At 42.4% G+C, this 27,518-nt stretch overlaps 4 protein-coding genes across 4 annotated transcripts; 1 reads left to right on the forward strand and 3 right to left on the reverse strand.

Moving 5' to 3' along the window:
* Positions 1–4,696: 4,696 nt before the first annotated feature.
* Positions 4,697–7,097, reverse strand: LOC128709817 (serine protease 7-like). Its single transcript, XM_053804836.1, has 5 exons — positions 6,864–7,097; positions 6,148–6,790; positions 5,779–5,981; positions 5,332–5,672; positions 4,697–5,255 (listed from the first exon to the last, which is right to left on the reverse strand). The coding sequence occupies exons 1-5, from the start codon at positions 7,095–7,097 to the stop codon at positions 4,697–4,699; spliced, it is 1,980 nt and encodes a 659-aa protein (XP_053660811.1).
* A 1,408-nt stretch (positions 7,098–8,505) lies between these two features.
* LOC128718082 (uncharacterized) lies at positions 8,506–10,242 on the forward strand. The gene has a single exon (XM_053811756.1). It carries the CDS (start codon positions 8,506–8,508, stop codon positions 10,240–10,242), a length of 1,737 nt encoding a protein of 578 aa, XP_053667731.1.
* Positions 10,243–11,040: 798 nt separating this feature from the next.
* LOC128709812 (glycerol-3-phosphate acyltransferase 1, mitochondrial) lies at positions 11,041–19,950 on the reverse strand. The gene is made up of 8 exons (XM_053804831.1): positions 19,886–19,950; positions 15,397–15,586; positions 14,811–14,921; positions 13,351–13,698; positions 12,806–13,276; positions 12,400–12,695; positions 11,288–12,315; positions 11,041–11,216 (listed from the first exon to the last, which is right to left on the reverse strand). The coding sequence occupies exons 1-8, from the start codon at positions 19,948–19,950 to the stop codon at positions 11,041–11,043; spliced, it is 2,685 nt and encodes an 894-aa protein (XP_053660806.1).
* Positions 19,951–24,272: 4,322 nt separating this feature from the next.
* LOC128709820 (uncharacterized) lies at positions 24,273–26,660 on the reverse strand. The gene is made up of 3 exons (XM_053804839.1): positions 26,414–26,660; positions 24,785–25,247; positions 24,273–24,720 (listed from the first exon to the last, which is right to left on the reverse strand). Exons 1-3 carry the CDS (start codon positions 26,658–26,660, stop codon positions 24,273–24,275), a joined length of 1,158 nt encoding a protein of 385 aa, XP_053660814.1.
* Positions 26,661–27,518: the final 858 nt, after the last annotated feature.

The raw sequence follows: 27,518 nt of genomic DNA on the forward strand, positions 1-27,518 counted from the left end.
CTAACCCTTCGTACAACAGGTGTATTGTAGCGGGGTGGCGATCGACTGATAACACCGGGTGGAACAACAAATCGAACGACCCCGAAATCGAATCGAACAAAACAAAAGGCGACGAGATTGCACTGTCCTACAACCTGACGTACGAACGCACCGAGCAAGCATTAGGCATCGAGAGTCGCATATCGGAAGTACCTCATTAGCGTGCGAGGGGATACGAGGAATCGGGTCCACGTATTAACCGTGCCTTCAAAATGCCGAAACCATGCCATCGGTTTCGGATTATCATTTGCTCTCTTTCGTGCCGAGTGTGTGTGTGTATGTTGTGCGGTGCGTGTATTAGTGCTAATGGGTGGGTGGATGCTTTGGTGAGTGCGTATGCATTTTCCTCGGTGTTCTGCGAAGAAAATGAACACAGAAATGGAAAGAAGTACTCTCTCACCCGCTTGTCATTGCCATCGCATGGTAACTCATTTTCCCTGTACAGTAAGGGGATGTGCATGCGGTGCGCACTGCACTCAGACTGCTCACGAGTGGGCTGGGATCTTTGCCGTACCTTTGCGTGCAGGCTCCTCGAAAAGGTTTAGCTCGAACATTTCAGTGCTTTGATCACGCATCGGCCGCTCTTTGCAGCGATCGAACGAAACGAATGTAGCGGAAAAGCGCTTGGTATCCGTCCACTGTCAATCGCTGTCGTAAGCGGAAAATTCATCGTGAGCGCGGGAAAGAATTTTCCAACAGTTCTTCGGTTTCGGCTGTGTTGCCATCGTCGGCTGCGTAGCACACACTTACACAGTCGAGCGGACAAAGTAGGCCAACCGAGATGAAGTGCAAGAGCGAACGGGAGAAAAAAAAGCATTTCGAGCGAAGCAACAGCATCATGAGAAACAGAACCAACAGTTACTTCGAGCCGCCAATGTATGTAGATGAATGCGTGTAAGTATCGGCGTGGAGACGGAAGCGCTCTTGCTCCAATGTGGAGCACATCAATTTAGTGGATTAACCGTTTCGTTCCGTTTCGTTCCATTTCTGCTGCAGCACCGGAGTAGGTGGCCATGGTCAGTAATGCTAAGCTTCCCGGAACGGAGGCTTCCACCGCGGGTGAAACACTGCGAGCCGCGAGCTAGAACGTTGGCCCGCATAAAGGGATTTGCACACGTGCTAGACGGCGTACGGACCTAATCGAAGGATGGAATGGGAATGCGCCAAACCAAAGAAATTTAAAGCCAAAATCTCTTAACTTCACCAGCAGTACAGCTTGATCCACTGGACGGTTGGACGATCTTTGCTACTCTTCTATGATGCGATCGACCACCACTAGTTGCCAAATATCCCACAAGCCATTCGACTGTTTCATTGTACGGTTAGTTCGGTAAACCGCTACGCCTATCCGTACATTTTTGACCGTGTAGGTTGGCATTGAAGTTGTCGTTGTAAAATTAAGAAGGTTTTGAGCTTCAGCGTTCTATTTTTCCGTTTGTTCATGTCGAAGTGATCGTGTTGTATCATTTCATCTAAATCGTTTGCGCATCTTCCATCGCATATTTAAGAATTGAAACAGTCAAAGCAGTAGAATTAACTTCGTGCCGAATACTACGCTACCATACTTTCGACGTATCTAAAACGCCGGACTAGGAAACTTCTATGTGCTAAGAAAAGGGTTTTCCTAGACGATTTCGAGTATTTCATTTTACACACTGACGTACCACTTCTGTACGTTGTGTTCATTGCTGGACAAATTTTTTCGAATCTGTTTGACTAGTATCGCTTTCCGTGAAATTGCTCACGCAAAATTTGTGTTGTTTGTGGATTTTTCTAATACCAGCAAAACAATGATTTTTACATAAAATTAAAAACTAAACAGATTCAAATTGTTCAGGTTCAGATTATTGCGAATTTCAGATTATTGCGAATTACGCGAATAATGCGTGCCAGAGAAATTCGCGTTTCTCGAATTCCTTTTATAATACCGTTTAATATTTTGTATTCAGTGATCGCTTTCTTCTTGTCTTTTATTAAATGATATTTTTGCGTTTATTTCGACAGCTAATGCAAATTTTTACCAACATTAATGTTTTTAATATTAAAAATAAACTCTGTCGGCGGCGAAAGTGCTGGACGGGGGGAGTTTTTGCAATAGCCATGTGGATCATGACCACATGATTCAGACGCGTCTACCACAAACCCTCACCGCATAAATCTTAACAATAATTACACAATAAACTCTCCTGTTAGTACTTATACAGGTATACACGTATCCAGCAATAAATATGCTTGATTTAGGAAACAAAAAACACGTTGTGTCTTTTTAATCATCCTATGTATTATGTCCTTTCCTGCAAAGAAACCAAATTATTTGGTTGTGCTGTTGTTAAATTTCCTCTATCAATATAAAACTCTCTGTTATCAAGTAACAATCTCAAACGAAGGCAAAACTACCACGCAAAGCAAATGCAGTTGATCGAGCCGCTACCACACACATTCATACAGACAGCCGCGAACAGCTGATAGATTTGCAGTGACCTTGTTTCTCGTAAACACGCATGCGCCATACAGTTTACTCGCGTGCTTTCGTGAAGACAACGGTAGAAACGTAGGATTTTAGAACCGTTAAATTTAGATGGTACGCAAGATACCCGAGCGTCAGCAATAATAAAAACGCGATGAAATGCTGGAAATGTATTCATTCAAAAAACACCGACTCAATGCGGGAAAGTCCCTTACGAACGAGCTATGTTTGTTAATCCTTTCACGGAATATAGGAGTGTATGACGGGAACCGGACGTCCAGTGTGAGTCACGTGCATGTTTAAATAAGTCGTACTATATGACTCATGCAAATATGCTGTAACAGCATTTTGTTTATATTTAATCATGCTACAAACCCACAATCTAGGTTTAAAATAATTTTTCTAACTAACACAATTTTTTTTAACTTGACTAGTAGAAATTTATATGAAGAAATTCAATTAATACAGATGATACTACGCCGTACATAGTTCAAGAAGGGAATACCGGCAGCGAGAACTACATCAACGGGCAGGGAGTTAGATATAACTAACGAATACAGACAGAGATACAACTAAAGCCAATAACAGTGGCGGTGAAAGAAACAAGTGAGAAACTTTAAATGCTTCTTTAGTAAAAAAACACAACTTTTAAACAAACAAAATTCCAAATTGTTAACTGTTTCTCGGTCAATAGAGGTGGTCAAGTCAATGATTAAGTGCAAATGATTACCTAAATTTTTCGATGGTACCGTATGACTCACCGACTTCAACGAGCAGCTCCACTTGCAGATGATATCATGCCGCTGCCACCTAGCAATGACGAAACCTGAAAGGCCATCCGTCGGCTCAAGAATAACAAGGCACCAGGCACCGACGGAATAGTAGCCGAACTGAACAAATATGAAAGTGCAGCACTAGAAAACGAAATTCATCGAATTATTATCGATGCCTTGTGATTGGAATCTTGGTATCATCTACCCCATATACAAGAAGGGAGATAAGCAAGAGTGCAGCAATTACAGGGGTATTACGGTGTTGCATACCGCCAACAAAGTATTCTCCCTTATATTACAAGATCGCCTTGTCTCATTCGTAGAAAAAGTAGTTGTAAACTATTAGAAGGGGTTCCGAAACGGAAAAATCAAACACTGATCAGATCTTCACCATGCGGCAGATCTTGGAGGAGATGGCGAAGCAGCCGCTCCCGGTCAAACTTACCAGACTAGTACGAATGACAATGACCAACGTCACAAGTCAGGTGAGGGTGGAAAACTATCAGGGCCCGTTGTTACCACCAAGGAGATGGGCTAGCGGGTCTTCTCTTCAACCTACCCCTAGAGAGGGCCATCCGCGACTCGGAGGTGGAAACTTCGGGAAACCATCTTCTATAAGTCAATCCAGATCCTGGCATACGTAGATGATATAGACATCATTGATTTACGGCTCTCCTACGTAGCGGATGCATACCAACGGATTGAGCAAGCGGTAGAAAACTTCGGTTGGTTAACGTGGCAAGAACCAAATTGATGATGACACCACAAAATCCTAACTTATACAAGGGTGACGTTCAAATAGGTGATCGTTCTTTCGAAGTCGTCCGAAACTTCAGTTATTTTGGGTAAAAGGTTCCTACCGACTATAAGATTGATGTCGATGTGATGTAAGATTGATTGATACGCGCTAGGGTGCAAGCTGCCAACGGGTCATTCTACAATCTGAAGAATCTTCTCCACGGAAAACACTTGTCGCGACGAACGAAGCTGTGACGATATAGAACCTATATAGTTCCTGTACTTACATACGCCTCTGAGACATGGACTTTGTCCAAAACTGACGAAACTCTCTTAGCCGCGTTCGAGAGGAAGATGCTCAGATGGATTTTTGGCCCCGTATGTGTGGAAGGACAATGAAGGAGTCGGTACAATGACGAGCTCTATGGGCTGTACGGCGAATTTCCTGTCGTACAGCGGATAAGGCTCCTGCAGCAGGCGAAGATTTAGTAAGTAAGTAATTACGCATGACACCTCAAAACATAGTGCCTAATTTGAGTACTTACCTTAATTGAGCAATCAAACCAATTAATACTCAACTACTCTCGACTCCATATAACTTTGAGGAATAATTTATGAATAAAAAGATTATAATTGACGAACCTTGGGACGTGAAAACGCAATACGCTACAAACTTAATTTAAGCCTTTATATTGTCCAAAATCCATTGCATAAAGAATGAAACTCTCGAGCTTATCCCCGGAACACCTTGCGTACCACAACGCGGTCCTGCAGAAATCACACCGTACTGCACAAATCGGAAATTATACTCCGGTACTTGCGCCTTCATCGGACCACCCGAATCACCCTCACAGTGTAGGGTGGCATTGCCAAATCCGGCACAAATGGCATAGCTGCTTAGACTGCAGGACACGGGAGGAATACGCGCCTGCAACAGTACTGGACTAACTTCCAGTCGCTCGGTTAACCCCCAGCCGGTAATCCAATACAACGTAGGATCGAACCCCATCAGACCGCTAGTGAACGGAAGGCATACGGGCGAGACGTCACCAGAGCTAAAGTCGATCGTTCTGTTTAACCGCAACAGACCAACGTCATGCCCGGAACGTACTATGCGCGTGAAGTTGGGATGAAAGACAGCATCTTCGACCCCGTACCGTTGGATCGGTGCGGCACAAGTGTCCTCTTCACAGTCTGGGTCGGTGCGCGTATCAAACTCACCGATTCGTACATATCGTCTGAAAGGACACGGCAACAACACAGTGAGAGAGGTACAGCCTTTCGTAGAGGGTTTTAGCTGTGATTACGACTTACATTCGCTCCATCTGGCCATCGATACAGTGTGCCGCTGTGAGAATATAGCGAACGTTGATGATCGTACCGGCACATTCTGCGCTTTCCGTGCCGGTCGTGCTGGACATGTACACGATCATTGCCATCCAGGGATACTGAAACAAACGGGCCTGCTGACCAAAGGCGATCTTATTGTTTGTGCCCGGAAGACCACAGTTGGAACGATCGAAGAGCGGTGTGTTTCGATGGTTGAGCAGACTCGCAGTGGTTGGAGCGACAGTAGTAGGTGCTATAGTGACCGGGGCAGCTGTGGTCGTGGTTTGAACAGCAGTTACATCACAGCAGACATGATATCCAGTAGCCTAAAAATAAAGAATGGAATTTCGTTGCTCGTTTAAGTCTTATACGACACATATTTGAATGGAACGCTTGTTTCCTTAGTGCACAATCACACTCGTTTTTACTTACCCCTTCCGGTGTAGTACAAATTGATCCTCTTAAAAAGCGTGCCTCGTCCGGAGTTGCCGAGGTACCACGTGTAGATATTAGACGCAATAACCTTGCTACTGGCCCACACTGGGCCAGTGGAACACAATACCCGGCCCGATTGACGATCGTTGTGCACGCGGGCAGCTCCTCTCCTGCCCGTATGCCGAACTCAATCTGTGGCGCTGCAAACACAAACAGCGATTTTGATTGTATTGCACACGCGTTCTGCAGCACACATGTTGATAAGCCAAAATGTCACCCAAAGGTCACTGGCGGTGCTTTTTCATTCTGGCATTAACATTTGGGGCTTGCCTCATTTCGTTAGCATGAAGGTGAAAGATTACTTACCCTCCTTGATGCGGGTCTGAGCGCAGCACAAATAGTCCACCTGCTGCAGATTCGTGTAGCACCAATTTCGCCGAACGTACACATCCTTTTCATCAGACTCGATGAAGTCTAAACAGCGTTCCGATTCCGTACACATGCCCTCTAATCCCTCCTTTGTTTCGCATTCTTTGCCTGCTTCCTGGTCGAAGATCAGCAACGATTCGGTGCAGCATAGCTGCGACTGATTGCCCACTGGATTGCAACCAATCGTGAATGCTTCCAGCTCGGAGGCAATCGTATCCGGGTTGTCTACCATGGCACAGCGGGCCGGCGGTACACATTTGCCATCATCTCCGAACGGCGTTACGCAGGATTGCCAGCTGACGCGCTTTGCCAGCTCCCGGGTGCCGGCGGTTATAGAGCTAGGGTAACGTTCCGGGTCACAGCACACAAATAGCTGTCCCGACTTTTCGTAGCAAAAGTTTTCGCGCAACAGTTTGTGCAGGCGACGATCGTAGCGCTTCTGCAGTACCATGCTCCGACCGTAAACCGCTGGACAATCCTCAAGGGCGGCACATTCTTCGGGGCACTGGTGAGCGTCATTCGCGGCCAGCTCAGCGCGTCGCTCGGAGGCTATCTTCCCCGTACAACACACATGCAACGTCTAAAGAGTATAGCAAACTAATAAATACAATACTTCACAAAACCACACAAAATAGCTGCTGAATCGTACTTACACCGTCCTTTCCATAGCTGCAGGCACGCTCGCTCAGGAATGCTTCAAACATTTCGGCTGGAGAAAATTGCAACCGGAGAAGGTGTTGTTTGATTGCCGGACATTTGGACACCGGAACGCACCGTCCTTGCTGCGGTTTTGCCGAACGTGTCTGACATGGCCGATCACCGGCAGTTACCGTCTCACATCCGAGCACCACTACCACTAAAAACACCTTCCAAAGAAGCGCCAACATCTTCTTGTACGTAAATGCTCGCATCAGTCCTAAGTTGTACGCAGCTCGGCAACGACGCTGCGACTAACGCCGGCTAAAGCGCGACACCGTGGACAGCGTACATAACCCATAACCTTCAAGAACGCTGCGGATTATCGCTCAACGGGCATCGCCGAATGATTGCGCACCAAGTCCACCGCTTACAATCTCTCTCACTCGCCCGGGGTGACACACGCTCGAGGAGGAAAGAAGATCGAATTTCAAGATGAACGACATTCCTCTACTCTCTATTCACCTTCCCCCATTGTCTGGTCGAATCGCTACAACCCCGGAACGGAGGAGCTCAACCGGATCGGCTTCCTCTCTGACATTCGACTTTTTTTATTATTCTTTGTGACGTCACCCGGTGCCGAACGAGTTGAAGGGGTTTGGATTTCCCAGACACCCCTAGCGACGGCCATACGCCCCAATACCGATAGCAGTTTCCGATGTTCACGGTCGTATATTTACGATCTCTGGTTGGTATTCTCTCGGAACAAGTTTCACGAGCCAACCAAACCGGAACCCTTTACCGAAGATTGGTCTTAAAACGGAGGAACCTGTCGAGAACAGCAGGTTGAAGATTTCTTTTGGGAGAACAAAGGAACACTACAGGTTCAACACAGGTTCAAGTTGAAGATCTCATGTTAATGTGTATATTACAAACACCACTCTGACTGAGAGGAACGAATTAATGTTTCGAAAAGGTTTAAGAATTAGTTGTCTTATCTATCTAGCGATAAGATTTATCTGCAAGATAAATACCATCAGGTTGTAACCTAAAACATAGATTCAGAATTATTCTAATCTCGTTTACGAAATGATAAATGTGATTGCGGAATGTTATTTACCGGTTGGAAATGATTAATGATTCCGCATGAATATTTTATTTAATTGAACCTTTTTCTGAGAAATGCACGGTACGAATATATATAGTGCAACACGATTAATTACTGACAACGAGTTTTATTTACTCAAATTCCCATTATAAAAGCCTGTACGTTTGTCCTTTCAATCATTTTGAATGTTCATAATGAAGCAAAAGGAATTTGGCCGCCTGTTAGTGTTGTTGTATTTTGGAGTTTTTGGGTCAAACGCATCGCTCGATGCATTACGCCACAGTGACTGTCACGCCAGGTCGGTATTAATGGAAACACAAATTCTAGAGAACTATCTCACAAACCAGCACACCGTCACCGTGATAGAATCGAGTGCTGAAATTCCGATCGTGTCGCCATACTGTCTACGGAATCCGGTACCCTTGAATGCCTTCACACTACATCGGTAAGCAAAGTTCGCTCTTCTCATGCAGTCCCTTCCGAGTGTGTTGTTTTCCTGATAACGAACACTGGTGTGTTTTGTCAGTTTCCAGCTATTTGTCCACCAATCGATGGAAAAGAACACGCAACAGTTGGAGTACCGTACGAACGAATGCTTCGTGGGTTCCGGTCATGTTGAGGAACTGTTAACGGAGCTGATTCCGTACCTGTCGCAGTATAATCCACGCGCAAAAGTGCTACTCATAACACAGGATTTGGATGATCAAGAGCTAGCAGAACTTTTTCATGTCGCCTGGTATAAGTATCGATTGTTGCAGATGATTGTACTGAACCATGGTAACGAGACTATAGAAAGCTGCGTATTCAATCCCTTCCAGAAGGGTCTTTCGTTGGATCTACAAAACTTACCAACGATTAAATCCGATCTATACTGCAGCTTGCTGCGGGATGTGGCAGAACTGGAGGCATACAATCGAAATTTGACTCGTTTCATTGACGATCGCGTAAACCATCTGCACGGATATCCTTTGAACATTGCGATGCACGTGAGCAACGGTTCGACTTCGGCGTACGACTGCATTTTGGGTACGGTTAGTTTCACTGATATCGATCAGGAAATTCTTTCCATTATGCAAAAACTCATGAACTTCAGTATGATTTTACACAAAAACGAGCTCGAGCTATCGATCGGATATATCCATCAGAACGGAACACCTGTCGGCACGCTTGGATTAATTGAGAATAATCTGGTCGATTTAGCAGCTAACTCACGCATCATTCACAATTACAATACGAAAAATTTACTGTACTTGCATTACATCTCCACGGACAAACTAGTCTTCATAACACCGCGCAACTTTTTCAAGTATCGAGACAAAACACAAGTGTTTATTAATCCATTCAGCGTGGCCTACATGCTCACAAACGTGCTACTATCGTTCGGTGTTCCGATGATTATATTTTTACTTGAGTACGCCGCCTATAAACTCGACGTACCCAGAGAAAAAAGCAACTATTCGTTCGGTACCAAAGTGCTGAACCTCGTGGGTATTATCTACAACGTCTCGGTGAAATTGCCCCGTGCAGCCCGCAAGCGCTGGATTATAGTTGGACTACTGGTTTACAACATCGTATCGTATCCGATCTGGCAAGGTGTCACTATCCGCTACCTGCATCCCAGCAACCAGCAAGTGAATAATATCAACAGTTTAGAAGAGTTGATTGAAACGAACCTTGAGCTGAAGGTGTCGCACTACCATGAGCATATCGTGCGTCACGAGGGACCACACTTTCAAAACCCATTGTACAATGCACTTTCGAATCGATTGTCTACTAAAAATACTTCCTCCCTGCGCGATTCCATTGAGCAGATCATAATCCACCGCAATTCTGCACTACTTATCGCCGATGAATACGTGCCGCTCGTTTTGGCAGGAAATTACAAGTGGATACCAGGTAAGCCGGATGCCATATGGCCTATTCAGAAACCGGTCTATGAGTTCTACAAATCGATGGCCGTTCCAAAAACGTCCCCATTTGCTGGTTCGTTCAATGGGATTGTTTTGCACTGCGTCGAGGCCGGTTTGAACGATCGGTTCATGCATCAGCTCGAGACGGTGGTGCAGTTGATGAAAATTAGACGCATCCGGGAGCATCCTTCGGTTCCCGATTATATTGTGTTCAATATGGAACATTTGCAGCCATTGTTTATTTTCTACTTCGCGATGCTATTGCTATCGAGTGGGATTTTCCTGATCGAACTAATAGTTAAGCGAATAGAACGGGCACGTTCATCGCAAATGATACAACCTGTGCAAAAATATGTACCTTTTGAATTTATCCTTTGAATTTATATTACTATAAGAAACCTTTGGCTTTGATGTCTGCGTTCATTTGACTTAAATACACGTGTGTCGAGATAGTCATTCCTGCGTTAAGACCGGTGTGGCTACTAACTACTCCACAAACCCACCCGTGCTTAAACCGAACAATAATATCATATTGTTTTCGGACCTATGGAGACATGATCACGCATAATCGACTATGCACTTCATATAAGAATCATTTTATATATTTCATGCAGTTCATTTCTAATCAGTTTTAGTTCATCATCTACAATAGTGACACATACAAATCGTATAAACTTCTCACATTACCCGCATGTGATTTGTACCGTGTGAACAAAAATTCTCATGATTCAACCTGATATGAATTGTATGTTGTTCATTTTTAATACAAATCCACGAATAATAAGAAACAACTCATCTTCACTGGAAATTATGATGTCCGTACGCAGTTGATTGAGCAATTATGACGTATGTGTTCCTAGGCTAAAAACAAAAACAACAATATTCTTTGTCATAACTATCATATATCGTACAGGCCCGTCGCATCCTATGCCCGCCTGTTACATTTTGGACTGCAATTTTCTTTTGTGCTTTCAGCATAAATTTCGGAGGAGTACAAACAGTCTTTTCAGGTTTCAAAATCAAATCACAAACCTTGCTTATCGTTTTTCCTCCTAGCTTTGTTTGTCATAGTCTTACGCGCATTACATGTATGATGCAACCACTTGTTTCACTAAACGATTGTAGGTTTGGTATCGTCAGGATAATTCTAACGTAACGATCACTTCCCGTCGGTTGCTAAACCGGTACGAAAATGTGCACCTGTTGCACTATGTTCTGCAGCTCCGCCATTGTATCGAAGGGTGCTTGTAGCGAAACCAATCTTACACCGCTGTTGTTTGTAATCTCGATATACGATCGCTTCTCGAACACCTTTAGGCAGTTTCGCACAGTGTCCGTGGATATGCTTTCACCTGCAATGATATGAATAAACATAATTTTAAGAAACATGCCATACCTCCAGCATTGCTCAACTAATACAAACCGTATTTACAGTCTCCTAGCTCAACGCGTGTGCTAATTTCTTTGATGCACAGGCGAATAAATTCCGATTCCACTATAGAATTACCATCAAGCAACAGATGCAATGATGATGCCACTGCCGAGTATGTATTACTAAATGGAGCCAGGACCGATTGCAGTACAAGCCGATCGCAATGCTTTTCTGCAGGGAAGTGTATTCGTGTGTCATCATCGTCTGTTCCCAATTTTCCGCCCGAGATGGAAATATGTTGCTCATCGAAATAATCATCCAGCTCTTCATCATCAACATCCAATCCATCGCATTCCAAATTATGTGCCAGTTTCCGAGCCATCGTTTGTTCCTCAGTGAACTCCACTTCCGGTTGCAACAGAATCTCCCGTAGGCAAAGATCCTGCAGTGTGTTCTCAATAACTGTTTCCAGCTTTTGACACGGTTTGCATAGGATAAACTCGTACATCAGCAGCTCGGCAAATTCCATACACATTTCTAGCAACGCGCGTCTTCCGATCGTCACCTCTTCCACATGATCGTGTCGATCAATGTTCGCTTTACGTTCAGTTTCACGCTTCAGTAAACTTGCACACGTAACCACGATCGATTCTAGCGCAAAGTGAGGTAGAAGGCAGTTCGAATAGTAAGACAGTTCGATCACGTTAGGAATCATAACAACCGGTTTGATAAACAATTGCCCATTGCGAATTTCCTTCGTCACTAGGCCGGGTCCGAGTAAATCTGTCGCGTAGCGTATTACGTCTTCCGAGGAACCCGTGAAACCGAGATCGCGTACCCCGTTCAACACGGCACGTAATTCATCAAGAGCCTCTATCAGCATCGAAACCGGTGCTCCATCTCGAAAACGGTTCAAAAGAAGGAATGCTAAAGCATTTGTTGTCATGACGGATGTGGCACGAGCACTGTCGTATACCACATGCCGTGCAATGTTGTCGATCAGTTGACGTTGGTCCTGCTCTTCCTGCACCACATCCGTACCGAACAGAGAGGAGGAAGATGGTTTGTGCTGCAGTCGTCTGAAGACAAATAAAATTCCAAAATATCAATATTAATAAATCTCAGATGAAATTCTCGATTTCGATTATTCCAATAATACTTACCGCATCTCTGGTGTGTAATTGTGCGCAGTGTCGGATTTACGTAACGATTTTACCAACTCGCTTAGCGAGAACGGCTCATTGAAATCGATCCTCATCAGCCCGTACCGGGCATTTAGTACCTTCATGATAGCAGACGCAGCCGAAGCAAAGCTTTCCGGAATTTTCTTTTGCCCTAGCTGCTCGCGCACAAAATTGCCATCGACCAGCTTTTCGTAATTGATCGATACTGGAACAAGTAATGCGTCCGAGATACTTTTATCATTGAATGCATCAACAATCACTGACAGAATGCCGCTCTACGTACGAAAAGTTAGTAAATAAACAAATATCATTCAATTAGTGAAACAATTCATTGTACTGAAATAATTCCGAACCAAAAACGATCAGCAATCATCATTAAGCTTACCTTTGGCATACAAGGTTTGCCCGTACGGGTCCGACCACCTTCGATGAAGAATTCTACATTATGACCAGCCGTCAAACACTTCTGCAAGTAGGTGTGCAAAATTGCTCGGTACACGTGATCCTTTTTACCAGTTAATGGGTCGATCTTGCGCTTTATGAAGAACGCTCCATCATATCGAAGAATGCTACCGAACACGGGAATGCGAAGGTTGTCCCCACCGGCTACCAGCGGACATTTAATGTCGTTGTTCAGCAGAATGAAACTAACCATAATATAGTCTAGATGACTGCGATGAAGTGGTAAGAAGATGAGCGGCACGTCCGGATGTTTCTCGATGGCGCGTTTTATCATGTCCACCTGCGCTGGATGGGCAACCACACCGGACATAAAGCATGGCAGTATTTTATACAGCACCCACGAGGTAATGCGCAACACTAAGTTTGATATCTTCGACCGCATACCGATCAAGATCTGTTGAAAGTGTAAAATGAAAACAATAAAATTAAAAATACTATTATAATTTAGGTAGTGTCGGTAGTAGTTACCTTTTTCGCTCTCAGTTCATGAATTTGAAGCATCTTGCTGTAAAAGCTATCTTCGTCGAAGCTTTCATCATTTTCCGGAAGACCCAGCTCTGCTCGTTTGTCATTAATGGATTCTTTTGCGGCCATATCCAGGGCCTCCTGCACTCGTTCATCGGGCAAAACGGTATCAGCTAGCTGCGGGTAGGAAAAACGGCGGACACGCGTCGCCTGAGCCAGATGCGGACACCAAACTCCCCAGTCGAAGGCTCCTGGATTGTTGACACGAGCATACTGCTCACCAGCGTGTGTGGTTACGCGCAGAATATCTATCGCATGACGTCGCCGATCGTCCGCAGTAAGCTGAGGACGCTGCAAAGATAATCCGTCATGTCGGTAACAGGATCAAAGAAAACAAAACGATACACAGATTAGAATCAGTTCAAACGGTTGCATAGCATGATCAGCATGATGATAACATCGTTGCGCACCCAAACGTGATCGAGTTGATAGATGCGATGTTGGCATCCGCTACCAACACTTGCGTTGGTTCCAGAACGGTTAGATAACGAGAACCAGCCTCCCGCTGCCCGCATTGTGCATATTTACACCAAGTTGTACACCTCGATTCCAACGAGTTACCAACTTATGACGAAATAACTAAAAACCACACAACATGTACAGCCAAACAGTTTTGCATTATGACAAGCGTTAGGTGATCTACAACTGAATAAGTTTGACAACCTAGGGTTACACTCCCATATTTCAAGAGGGTAAAAATAGAATTTCAACCCGTGACAATCGCGAGCAAAGCGTTGACTGGCAAAGTAAACGTTCCGGAGTTCTCTCAGTTTCTTGGATGATGACTACCTTCATCATCATCGTCATGAGATTGTGAGATGGTGCGAGAGAAACGAGATCATGTAATGCGCGTGTATTATTGCATGCGAGCGAAAACCGTCGCGTGAGCAAATGATATGCAAATCATTTTTACATACAAAAATTGTACGTGACAAGCATCTACTCGATCATTTTGTTTACATATCGCGAGCAGTAACATCAGTAGCAGTAAATGATTAGAGTTAATATTTGCTTTCCCACTTTTATTCATTCATGTTTAATTTTAAGTTACAGTTCTTCTGCATTCAGAGTATTGCAAATTTGGCCAGATATTAGTTATTTCATCACGGGAAGTGCGACTATAGCTAAACCAAATACGATTCTTCCACCACATACCAGTAAGTAGAAGTGGATAATAAAGCATTACGCAATTGATGACAGATAAATACTATTAGAATGAAGCATTAATCAAATCTGCTGAGTTAGTGAAGTCAATAAGTCACACATAGTACATTTACTGTGCAAGGTTATTAAACAAACAGATAAAAAGAAGTTCATTGGTAACAATTGACCGGAAGATCAGTGCGTATGATTGTATGTGGTTCGGAAATGTGAGCTGATGATATTTACGCTAACAAACTTACGCTTTCTGTCGGCGAGCAGTGTGGACATGCCATGCCTGGAATTGGTTTTAATTCCGGTTGTACGTGCGTTATCGGTATTTCCTTTATGTGGAAGAGACTTTGCTGTCGCACCTGCGGCGTCGAACGTTGAGACGAAACATAAATACGTCCATTTTGCAAAATTAATCCAGCATACCGGGATCGAAAATGGTCGTAATACGTTTTGCAGCAGGTTGAGTATCGATGAATTACATGTTTTTTTGTGAGGACGTGTATTGTGCATGATGTAATGTGCATATAGATGGAGAGTGTGTTTTGACAATAATTCCGTAGGTACAACGAAGGATTGGATTTCAGAACAAAAAAATAATATCGTAAATAATAAAAAAAAAGAAACAAAACCAATATATTAGAATAATAAGCATAAATTCCAGCACCATAGATGGTTCACGCGGAAAAGAAACAAATCATAATAAAGTTATTTACAAACCCAAAATTCCATCAGGTACATAAAGCAGCACACTGATAGATCTTATCAGATTAGTTACACTGAGTGTGTCAGTTCAGCAGCTTCGTTGCATGTTTTTTTTTTTGTTCTTTTACATACCTGTCGATCAATGTCTGCATTTAACTCACGCTGTCGTCTTCCAGCCTCGCCGAAACGCTTAAGCATTGAATAGGTCGAAAAACCACCATTTTGTTGGGTTTCCGTTCCCGGTCCGAACATGCTCGGTAACCGGAACGACCCATATGCTTCCTGAACGCGGTTCGATATGATATCAACCATATCGATTGCTCTGTAAAAAAAAATTAAAAATAATGTACATAGTTGCTTCAAATATTGAGTTCAAAACATATTTTATAAAAATTCTACCAAGGGCGTGGCATACAGTTTCTGTTTCCAATAGATAGTAGAATCTGTGTAAATGCGTAAAATATGAAGTCGAAAAATGTCTAAAAGTAAATAGTGTCCCAAACCAATATTTTGGAATATTCCTAGTTGGAATATAAAATTCCATGCTATTTGGAAAAAGATTTCCTAACTTTTACGAGAACAATAGCAATCCAAAGAACGCAATAACCAGTGTATAATTCATACAACCCTATCTGTAATTTGTAGCCACTTACAAACAAATAATCGCTATCATTTCTGACAAATAATAATAGCCTGAAGCGCAAGTAATAAACCGATAAAAAACAATTTACCCACTCCAAACAACAGTTGCACCAAGTACTGATAATCCTCACCACTTGCCATGTGGACTCAATGGGGATGGGAAATAAGTATTCTGTGATCCTTTTATTTATATACTCCTGGCTAATCTGAAACAACATGAACTTTGTACAACAGTCGCCAACCGCTCCAAGTATTGAACAGTCGATCCCACACAATCCGCTTTTGCGCCTCGTTTCTCATCAGCCAATTCCGATAAACATCGGAAAATAAGTCATCTAATCAAAGGTCCAAAGTCGACCAAATCGTTCCATCAAGCTGCTTTAGGCTAATGACCTGTAGCAAATACTTAGTCGCCATGGCGATACAACCAGCAACGTAAACCAAAGATAAATGCAACTCATTACAGTAAATCCTCTACCAAACATGTTTGATTAACAAACAAATTGATAATATTCCCAGGAAGTGTCAAGGTCGAAGGGATAAGATCAGATCAGACCAACACGAAGAAATGGACATTTGACGCAGACAATTCAATAGCAGATAACGAACATGTTTTGTTTTACAATAATAATTACGAGATAAATACCCTTTGCTGTATGGATCAATATTTGTAACAATGAGGGACTGAGCGGATGGAAGCAACAGGCAAATATTCACATTTATAGTTATCGTTCACACAATAAGAATCCGTTGCAGTACATATATCAGACTCACAGGAGGTATATTAGAAAAGGGAGATCTTACTAAAAGTACTCAAACATTTACAAAAATGTTCCTCTGTCTCTTCACCTTACTCTCCTTTACTATACTGCCCACGGAAATGATTCTCTCCCTTGTCTCCAATTGTTTACAGAGTGAATAGGGAAAGAGGCGTGCAGTCGTTAGGGGTTGCAATGCAATCAACTACCAATCAATCGATTTTCCCATACGTATCAAAATTGCTTTACACAAAGCGTTGTTTCGCTGCAATGGTAAGTACCAGTCGGTACCAGTAGTCGATCAACAACAATGTTAAAACCGCACGCTAAACGTCGCTAATAAATAAAACATCCAGTTATGTTCGTATATGCTTAAATTTCCCTAAACACATTTTTCACCGTACATGTAACAGATTGAACGTAACGTTATCAACCAAACTCGCGTCTTTGCGTTCAATTAGCTCACCGGTTCAACCTGGTTTTTCCCTCGGAGCATGAGGTAATTTGACCCTACATGACGGGAAGAAAAAGCCCAACCAATTGTGGGTTGTCTCAGTTGCGTTTTATATTGCCACCGGCGTCTTTGACACTCTGTAACGCAATGGCTTCAGTGTGCAACGACATGTTACAAACGAAAAAGGTTTACAAACAACACAAGCTTTGCAAAAGGACATCGACATATCAGCGAGCAAACGAGCGTACGTGTCAGTAAGATAAGTAAGCTCAACCATAGTACATCTTTCATTGTTTGCATTTATGAACTTGTTACAACACAATCGTACGGGTGTCGATAATTTAGATTTTGCACTAACAACACCCGCTAATACATTTGCGCAGTAGAAGATTTCATTTGTTCTGATTCTGACCACTCACTTCCCAGTTTTGAAATAGTAGTGCATCAAATGTAAATCGTGGCCATTTCAAACTTCATTAATGAAATCAAATTTATAAAAGCATCACACTACTCGAACAACCTACAGCAAAGCGGCTACACAGTTTCATTGTTACGTAATGTGCATAAATAATATTTGGCCACTATAACTACCATGGTGGCCATTTCTTAACGCAACACATTTTTATTAAAGAAACATTGTCAGTAGTAATACAACTTTCAACGGCAGCCATACTAATATTGTGACATATTTCACCACTGTTCAGCACTAAGGGAAATGCAAACTACACTATTGAACAAACAGTATTGAGTATGTATGAAGTATGTGTGAACGAAATTAGAAAAAAAAGATATTGCAAACAATATCAACAAAGAACGCTAAATGCAAAAGTAACAATGCACATAGAAAGTTTCTTCAGGTCGTTTTGACGCAGCTGTGACAACTGGGGTAATACGCACACCATTTGCACACAGTAGCGACACACCATACCGTCAGCGGTAAATCCGTGTTTTTAAGACGTACATTGAAAGTAGAAAAGAATCACATTGAACAAAGCTGAAGGGTTTGCGCGTTCTGATATTCTAAAATTTATTATCTCCTTAAACCGTTTTTAAAAGTCTATAAAGTATACTATACAATCCAACTGACAGTTTATAAGGGCAAATAACATTCAAAACATTGACTGGTCAATTTTGTTGTAATAATATTGTTTAGGACAGATAGAACGCCCAAACGGTAACCAATAAACGAACCAAATAACCAATAAACCGAGATGGTTAGCACCACCTAGGCATGAGAAAAAGCGCTTCGTTATGAAATAGGACAGGATTATTTGTTGGTAACTGGGCAAAATAGCGGATTCAAAAACTGTAAATCACTAATGTCTAAACATCGCTAATGCAACATGTTGTTTCAATGAACCAGTCAGTCAATAGCAAGATTTTGGAGTTTCGTATTTCAGCTCAGCCACTCAGCTGTCAGCTCTTTTGCGAGTCCTGGTAACGTGTAGTGGACAATAGATACCTGGCAACGTTTTTCGGTGTGTTAAATATCAATATCATTTAATGAATTGAATGATCTAGACCAGACGGCACATCCTCGGCAGGCGGCCAGGAAACGTTGATGAGTTTGATTCTACGGTTAGTGTTGGATGTGTTATTGACAAATCGGTTCAATGTCATCCCGCTACTGCCCGTTATTCCAACTTCTTGATTTACAACTGCTGGACGATATGGACGATCATTGCAATATAACAAAAACGAAAAAAAAATCCTATTATTCTATCCTATTAGCGCCTCAATACATCACGCCTAATAAAAATGTCTTTGAAGGTTCCTTGTATACACATACATGCCAACATATGGCATCATTATGCCCTTTACAATTGAAGCACTTCAGTGTTTAAATTTTTGCACTCTTTCACACAAACCACGTTTTCAAATTGAAACCCATTTCGTGACGCGATTAAGTGAATTATTCAAATTCATACACAATGTCTGGTCCCTCCTTCCAGTGCAGAAGAGCTCCGATTAATCACAACCGAACCACCTATCGCAGCTTGAGGATCCAACGTGAGTAATATCAATGAAACGAGCAATCTGAAATTCCATGGCAAAGCTAGAAGCCAAACAGATTGGCCGGAACAGCGACAGCACGCACGTAACAGCAGTCGCTTGACTGAAACCAATGTCACCTCGCAGGGCACCGGAATGCACGTCTATTCATTGGTGTTACCTTCGGGTGTGTCGAAGGAACGCGCACATCGCTTCCAAACACTGCGTTCGACGTTTAAACGTACTCCCATAAAACGAAGATTTGAACTTGACACGTTTCAACTCACTCGTACTTCCGGAATTCGATCACCCACAACCGGCGGTCGACTGGGTATTTCTACAACCAGCTGCGAATCATCCGTTGCCATATGAAAATCTGTTTTACAGGATCTGCAAGGTTTGCAATCGATCAATTAGACTGCCGGGATCGCTATAAAACCAATCGATCGATTGATCACTTTTGGGATAAGCAAACCCATGGAGCGCGAAAACTCGTAGTAAGAAAAAAAGCAAGCGGACAACCGCACATACATACACACCGCTAAGACTCACAAGCGAACGGAAGAGGTACAATGAAAGGTCAATTCACACTATCAGAACAACTGTTGATAACGAAGATCAGTACCGCTGACTCGTTCCGCCGATCTGGAGCGTGATCAATGCACAAAATAACAACAGCAATGCTCCCAATACATTGATTTCGTGATCAATGTTCAACGCATGATCGCACCATCCAATGTCTGGTTACATGTATTCATTCGGGACATATCCTTACCGTTCTTTATTGAAGAAGTATCCAATGATGCAAAGGAATAGCAGCACCTCCAAAATTCCCAGCATTTTGATGTGCTTTTAAGGTTTACCGCATCCAACAAGATGAATAGCACTGTTCTTTCTTCTTATCAACTGATAGTAAGTAAGGACGGTTACGTGCAACGCTTATTGACAGCCCAAGGACCAATGTCCTGTATTACCCTTTCACGCTCTCCGAATAAGCTTTACAGTATGCACTTTTAAGCTTACAAATAATTATAAATCATCACTTTTCATTTATAAAAAAAAAACAACAACACTATAACGTTGCATGTCCTGCGACAGGACAGGGACAGTCTGTGAGGCCTTAGGGAAAACACTATCACTGCCACAGTTTAACGCGAACAGCGTTTCCTTTCACTTTTTAGCCGCTACCATCAGTGCATGACGTTATTGTCGAAATGCTTGCTAATACAATGGCAACGAAGATAGTACAGAATCGTTTTTGGCACCGGTTCAAAACCGAAAACCAAATGAAACAAAAAACCCCGTATACAGAAATAACACAATTCCGAGTCTTTGATACCCCGTGGCTACTGAACGCCTCGCGTGATCAATGCTGGCCCATCAATGGATGTACTTCGTCGAAATGATCAACCTTCGATACACGAACATCCAATCGGCTACACTTAGCACATTCGACAAATTGTATCAATGGTACAAATGGTGGATGCTACTATATTCTTTACACCAAGTGTATGCATCTAACTGGGACAAAGATGCTACCAGCTCCACTTTCACCACGTCCAGCACTGTGAGTTCGTAGCCAAGAACGCTGTTAAGTCGCACGCACTTGCACGAACGTCGACTCTTGCAGTCGGAAACGTAATCACTAATCAAGAAACCAACTATCTCTCCCCGGTCGCGCACGCTGATGCCATTCGTCTGACCATATCCGACGACGATAGAGAAGCTATCGAGTGACTGCCGGCACCGAGCACCGTTCGCGATGATTTTGTTCGTCCACAATCGCATTCGCACGCTCCCAACCCCGTTACCCTCACCTACCGTGAGCCCCTTTCAGAAGGTTTTGATTCTGAGGCTTTCAGACGGAAGATTACACGCCATCGCACGCACACTCGCGAAGTACCCTGCTGCACTGCAGCATTCACAACATTCCCCCATTCTTCCCTCTGGCGCGGATGGCAAAGGTTTGCGAGTCGCGCAATTCATTCGCAGTTGGCCAACAACAACACTCTACACACAATATGCTCGAACGCCGATCGGTGTGCGTTCCGGCGTTGTATTAGCAGCAGGTTGACTGATAACCCCGTGCGCACATTGGATCTGTCGACGGCACTACCCCTGCTGACACAACGATCAGCTTTCGGTAGAACATCGGTAGAAACGGGGGGGGGGAGGAAATAGGGGAAGCAAATTGTTCGGTGTGGGACAATGTACTCTAAGTACACCAAGTACTAATGCCACAGTACATTCAGCATCGCCTAGGAACGTCTTCGTTATCGTCTTTGTTCGCATTTGTCGCACATAAAAAATCCAACAGCACAACTACCCTGATAAGAACATATGAAGAGCGTCGAATACCCTTTCCAAATGGAAGCAGAAATTTCTACTTGAAGTGGTAAGTACTACCAGAATATGTAACAAAAAAAGTGCAAAAAATGATCAACCAAAATCCCTGCACACTACAGCAATTGGATCATATTCATGTAAATCAGTACGTTACGTATTTACATGCATCTGTATCGTATCGCGAAAACAGTCAAGAAATAAACCACTTCGTCACTATTGGACGCTAGTGTCAATATGCATTTTAAAGAAATAAAGAAACCTGGCGAAACCCGGATAGGAAGTGAAGAGTTCAGTCAGAAGAAAATAACATCGTAAACATTACTGTTATGTCTTTGTGTGCACCATACTACAATCTCATCAGCGATGCATGAACTGGCAACCCTTTCATCTTGCGATCGTAACGCTGACCAGCCTCAATAGTCGGTATCGTGTCCTAGAGAACCATTTGAAAGTGCGACAACAAACAAAAAAAACAAACAACTTAACTTAACCATTATAAATGTAATAAACAAAATGAATAACCATGCACATTGGAAAAATACTTATTTAATATTAGAGTTATCAGTTCATTAAAAAAGATCTACAATGTTAAATGGTTGGCTAATGGTTTATGTGGTTCTGCTAAACAATATGGCCTAGCCGTTTATGAGAAGATTTATAAAAAATCTAATGCTGAAATACATAAAAATATAGTGACAAAAATATGCATCTTCTTATTGGAAAAGTCCAAACGATTTCAGCCAATCGTCCATGTACTGGACGTGACAAAAAAAATTGATAAAAAAAAATAATTTGCCAAGCAACAGACGCAATCATGACTGATACACATCCACAAATGATAGATTTAATTCTCTCGAAATCCTCTAAATTCCGCCACACTCAACTGAATCTAGGGTTTTCTTATCACCATCCCAAACGCGCACACTCCCGATGGATGTTCGAAGTCCAGTTTGCCCTTTTGCAATGGCACCAGGAGTTCAATATGTCAGGGCACATGGGGGTTAGCAGGGGTTAGTAGTAACCCATCAACACGTTACAAATCCCAACATCGTCAAAGCTGCTTTATCAAACAATTTGATTAGATAAGAATCGGGAGTTGAGCGACTCAAAAGACACGCGTAGGTGTTTAACGTTCAAATAAAAGCTAACCAAAAATTGAATGGAATCACCTAGATCAAACCATCGACATGCGAAAGCGCTTTGCTTCACCGCACCTACGGATTGACCTCCAGTCCGACCAGATAAGGTTTCCGCAGCCGCATGCGGACTGATACGTGACGTAAATGGGATGCTACTATCTCCATCCTATAGATGGAACGGAGTAAACCGAAGGCTCGATCCAACGAACGCGATCAATTGTATGTTTGCCGGTTGGTCGTACCACGAATGGAGAACGGTTCGACGCGTGCTTGCGCACTGATACGCCATCGCAACGACTTTCTCGGTGGCGTGATGCTAGAACACATGCATAATGTCTGCTTGAGCATGGTTTAGTGTGAATGCGCACCGTTTGGCATTTGCTATGTAAACAGTTACAGCTTCATTTCGAGCCGAAATTGATGACGATGCCGACCCGGTCGGTTTTCACCGGAACGACAACCACCGGTCAGTAGTAAGTTGAACGTCATATAGGTGTGTGGGAAAAGCTAGCTAATGGTACTATTTGAGCATTCACGGACGATCATCCAAATTAGGTACACCTAGAATGAAAACAGGCTAGCGTTTTTGAGCGCAATAAGTAATGCTTAATAATTATGCAACTCACTTGTGTTACTGATTCATCCTCAACGCACATGGTTAATTGCTATATGTGTAAGCAAAATTGAACTATCGAGTGCTCTGGATATGTATCCTGTTTTTATTTATAAATTATTTTTTAATTTTCAAGTGTTTATATACCTCGACTAAACGGAAGTAAATTTTCTCTTTTGTATATTGTTAAACAAGCGAACCGAAAGGCACCGGGGAACAAATCTCAACGCCGTCTTTACCGCTTGATAAGGCTTGTTTACATCTTTCGCTTGGTAAAGTATATCAATACACCGGCGTAGTGAGTTACAGTTTATAATGTGTTTAAACCAAAATCATACTTAGTTCAATAATACATTGCTTTCACGGAAACATTTCGAATTTATAAAACAATAAAAGCTTACCTATCAACAAAGTTTTGCGTAAAACTGAAACACAGCCACTGAACTATGAACACTTGTTTTGTTGATGAAATTGTTGCTTTAGCTGCTGATCCTAAATAAACTGCACTGCTGTAAACCACAGCAAACGACGTGAAATTTCACCGAATATAATTTACTAATGAATTCATTCGAATTTCTTTTAATTTGCCACGTTTTAGGTGCTGATGAGCGGATATGTTTTCACCGAAATAATTAGAAACAATTTTTAACGAAACTGTCAAAATCTTCCGTTTTTGAACGAAGCAAACGTCAAACGCGTATGAGTCTTTTGACGAATGTTGTCAAAAGACTGTGTTCATGGGTGAGTTGAAATGTACCTAGCCCGTTAATATTTGGACTCGCAGCAAGTTTGGGAATAATGGTATTCTTCCAGAAATCAATGAACATTTTCAAAAATAATACCCTTAGCTGTTCGTATTGTTGTAAAGTCATGTAAAATCGCTATTTGAGGGCTTCAAATTAAAGTTCCCAACGTTTATGGAGTTATAAAGCAATATAAAGACAGTTCTTTCAATTCATGGGACCATTATTCACTCCAATGAAATAGATTTCAATATTGCACCAAAAATTTATTCCTTTCTACAACCCAAGAACGATTTTCCCGTTGTACATACAAAGGCATCTTTATAAATCTTTCTCGTATTCTGCTATAACATACCGAATCTTTTTTATAGCCAACTCAACTTCTTCATCGGTAATGTTAGTGTAGATTACAATTCGTGCGAATGTCCAATCGCGAGCACTCACCTTCACTGCTATGCCCTTGCCTTCCGCGTCAACTACGCCCGCCTTAATTTCGCCTGGTGTGACAGTAGTCAAACGATGAGCCAAATCACTCGAATGAATCTGCTTACTGTTGATCTGCACCATTAAAATATTGGAGTGCAGATTAGCCAAATCTACTTTGAAGATTGGACTTGCATGCTGATCAATGGCTTCAGCAATCCTTCTCGTACGAATATGATCATCTTTCAGCTTCGGAACGATTTCATTCAACGCACACAGTCCGGCGGCTGCGAGAAATCCAACCTGCCGCATTCCACCTCCTAAAGCTTTGCGCAAACGATGTGCCCTGAAACGTTATAAAAATGTATTAGCTATAGCATGCTGTTTGCTGCCCAGAATACCATACGCACTCTTTAATAAATTCCTGCGTTCCGAGCAGAATGGATCCAACCGGGCAGGCAAGTCCTTTGCTCAAACAAAAACACACCGAATCCACGTCGCGAACAACGCGCGAAACAGGCAGGTCCAGGTAAGCAGCCGCATTGAACACACGGGCACCATCCATATGCACCTTAACACCTTTCTCACAACATATCGTAGCTAGCTTCTCGAGCCAATCCAATGGGATCACTTTACCGCCGCACATGTTGTGCGTGTTCTCCACCATGACAAGCACCGTGTTTGGTTCGTGGACGTCAAAGCCTCGAAATTTGCGTACCAGCTCGTTCAAACAGAACGTCCCATCCGGGTTGTTTTTAATCGTGTTAAGCAGCACCCCTGCGATCTGAGCGGCTCCACCCTGCTCATAGAGAAATCCATGCGCCATATCCCCCACGATGGCTTCCGTGCCGCGTCGCGAGCAGTGGACCATCACTGTACAAAGGGAGGAAAGAATTAAATTGTATATTTTATGTATGACGGCCTAAACGAAATATAGTGTGTTTGATGGTCATTTTGCTTAAGTCGATCATATAAAAAATGATTAGTAATTTACCATGACTATTTATCATTTACCAAAGAGAAAGCTCTTTGATTTTAACGATTGATCTGCGCTGTGGTGCGGGTTACTTGTACTTTTAGGTCTGATTAACGGCGTTTGTTGTATTCTTAACAAGTTTAATGATTGCTTAGTCAAAATGCTCATAAAGTTTGCAGCATAACTTTTTAAAACAAAACTGTTTGTCTAGTGAGGTTCTCCCATGCTTAATAGTTGGTTGTTTATGATTTAAATTAGCAATGCAAAATAGATCGCAATAATGATTTTCCAGCTAAGAATATATAAAATACAGGAAAGCTGGCGGCACAAAACCTCTTGAGTGTCATAAAAGACAAACAGAGATTTGTTCCAATCGAGTCTCAAAACTCTGAGCGGATTATTGATTCGTGCACGACATCAAATGAATGATATCAAATTAACGTCTAATTGATCACAATGAATAGATTGCTTCTACGCACAGATTATCAACTCTTGGAAACGAAACGAAAAGTGTCTAAACAATCGTATCAGAAAGCTGCTCATTCATCATTGTTGACTAAAGTCTATTTTCTACGGTTCCTTATCTAACGTTATATAAAATAGATGAAGTGCTTTGCCTTTTTATGACCTATTTTTTGCCCGTTATTATTTAACAGGTTTATAGGCACGTTCCATTGACATTTCTTATGTGGATGATAAATTTTTAATTTCTTCTCTTATCGGCATATCGACATACTTAATCATGTCTGCACATATAGCTTACGACAACTAATAACACGTGGCCGAATAATATAGCGGAACCTTACAACAGCGGATTGGTTTTGATACCACCTTTGTATTAACGTAGAGCTGTGCCACACTTCAAGTTTCTGAATAGTTTAATTGTGTTACTTGAATTATTTTTTTTTGTACATTTTGTATCGTATCCCTCTTTAATTTAAATGAACCGTAACTACCACGAATCCTGTAGTCAGTATTGAGATAGTTTTGACCGAACAGTTGTTCTAATTTGTCAACTCCTTATGCCAATTCACTTGTGTACAATTTAAACAATTTAACTCACTTGCCAATAGATTGGCCATCGTGCCGGAGGGCACAAACAGGGCCGCTTCTTTGCCGAACATCGTTGCCGATCTTTCCTCCAGCTCGCGTACGGTCGGATCTTCACCGTACACATCGTCGCCTACCACGGCGGTGAACATTGCTTGGCGCATGCTCGGCGTTGGCACGCTAATCGTATCAGAACGAAAGTCGACCACACGCACATGGTCCGCGGCACCATTATCATTCGTTGCAGACAGAGAGTACATGATGAGAGCGCACTTTACACCGACACGACGTTCACCGCGACTGGCACTTGCTAGACTGTGACCGTGTTGATGGAAACCAAATGCCGGTATTTGCGATATGCGATGAACGTACACAAAAAGCACTACGCGAATGCGAAATTTGTTCGGTAAACTGTGCTGATAAGTTACAACCACCTCTGGCGGGGTGCTGTTTATCTGTGTGTGTTTTCTACATTCGATCGCTGTTTGCTATACTCTTTCAACACAGTTTGAAGTTTTCAGCTGCGAGTAGTAAACAGACCGGTAAACAGACCGGATCAATCGTATGGTGGTGGATCGTTGTTCATAAAATGTATCATGTAGAATGTATTCAAAGGATAAATGGAGAATAATTGAACTGAGTTTATCAACATTATAGTTAACTTTATCATGACTTTTAAACGAATTTTCATCTGATTCAGTATACACCGCAACGCTTTAGATGCTTTCGTTAAAAAAATTACTTCATCTCACAAGCTCTTCTATCTACAGAATTGCACCGTGCTAGACAACGTATTGTTAAATATCTGCTCTCATATCATCAATAAAAACACGACCCTGAGCATAAAGTATTATTCAAGACTTGAATGATGACTGCGACAACACGTAGAAGGGATCACCTTTTTGGGGGAAACCCAATAAGCATATTTGGTTTTTCCAAATCGCACCCGTGAACAAGCATAGAAAGTTTCGATTATTTAAATATCGCTACAATTTTATTGTTCTGTTTCAATAAGGAAGGCCTGGCCATATTGGTGGTACAATAATAAGAATTATATTTACATTATTTATCATTATCATCACACATAATTAAACCAAACGTTCTATACATAAATGCTA

This window comes from Anopheles marshallii, chromosome 2, assembly GCF_943734725.1.
Source record: "Anopheles marshallii chromosome 2, idAnoMarsDA_429_01, whole genome shotgun sequence".
Lineage (NCBI taxonomy): Eukaryota > Metazoa > Arthropoda > Insecta > Diptera > Culicidae > Anopheles > Anopheles marshallii.

What these genes read in the sequence shown, in the direction of transcription:
- LOC128709817 (XM_053804836.1), bottom strand. Translation starts at nt 7,097, where the DNA reads ATGTTGGCGCTTCTTTGGAAGGTGTTTTTAGTGGTAGTGGTGCTCGGA. An exon ending in GCAGCTATGGAAAGGACGGT is followed by an intron (nt 6,791 to 6,863) that starts GTAAGTACGATT and finishes TATACTCTTTAG; the next exon opens with ACGTTGCATGTGTGTTGTAC. An exon ending in TCAGACCCGCATCAAGGAGG is followed by an intron (nt 5,982 to 6,147) that starts GTAAGTAATCTT and finishes TTGTGTTTGCAG; the next exon opens with CGCCACAGATTGAGTTCGGC.
- LOC128709812 (XM_053804831.1), bottom strand. Translation starts at nt 19,950, where the DNA reads ATGCTGGGAATTTTGGAGGTGCTGCTATTCCTTTGCATCATTGGATAC. An exon ending in ATGAACTGAGAGCGAAAAAG is followed by an intron (nt 13,277 to 13,350) that starts GTAACTACTACC and finishes CACTTTCAACAG; the next exon opens with ATCTTGATCGGTATGCGGTC. An exon ending in GCAAACCTTGTATGCCAAAG is followed by an intron (nt 12,696 to 12,805) that starts GTAAGCTTAATG and finishes TTTCGTACGTAG; the next exon opens with AGCGGCATTCTGTCAGTGAT.
- LOC128709820 (XM_053804839.1), bottom strand. Translation starts at nt 26,660, where the DNA reads ATGTACTCTCTGTCTGCAACGAATGATAATGGTGCCGCGGACCATGTG. An exon ending in GATGGCCAATCTATTGGCAA is followed by an intron (nt 25,248 to 26,413) that starts GTGAGTTAAATT and finishes CCCTTTGTACAG; the next exon opens with TGATGGTCCACTGCTCGCGA. An exon ending in ACGCAGGAATTTATTAAAGA is followed by an intron (nt 24,721 to 24,784) that starts GTGCGTATGGTA and finishes ATAACGTTTCAG; the next exon opens with GGCACATCGTTTGCGCAAAG.
- LOC128718082 (XM_053811756.1), top strand. Translation starts at nt 8,506, where the DNA reads ATGGAAAAGAACACGCAACAGTTGGAGTACCGTACGAACGAATGCTTC.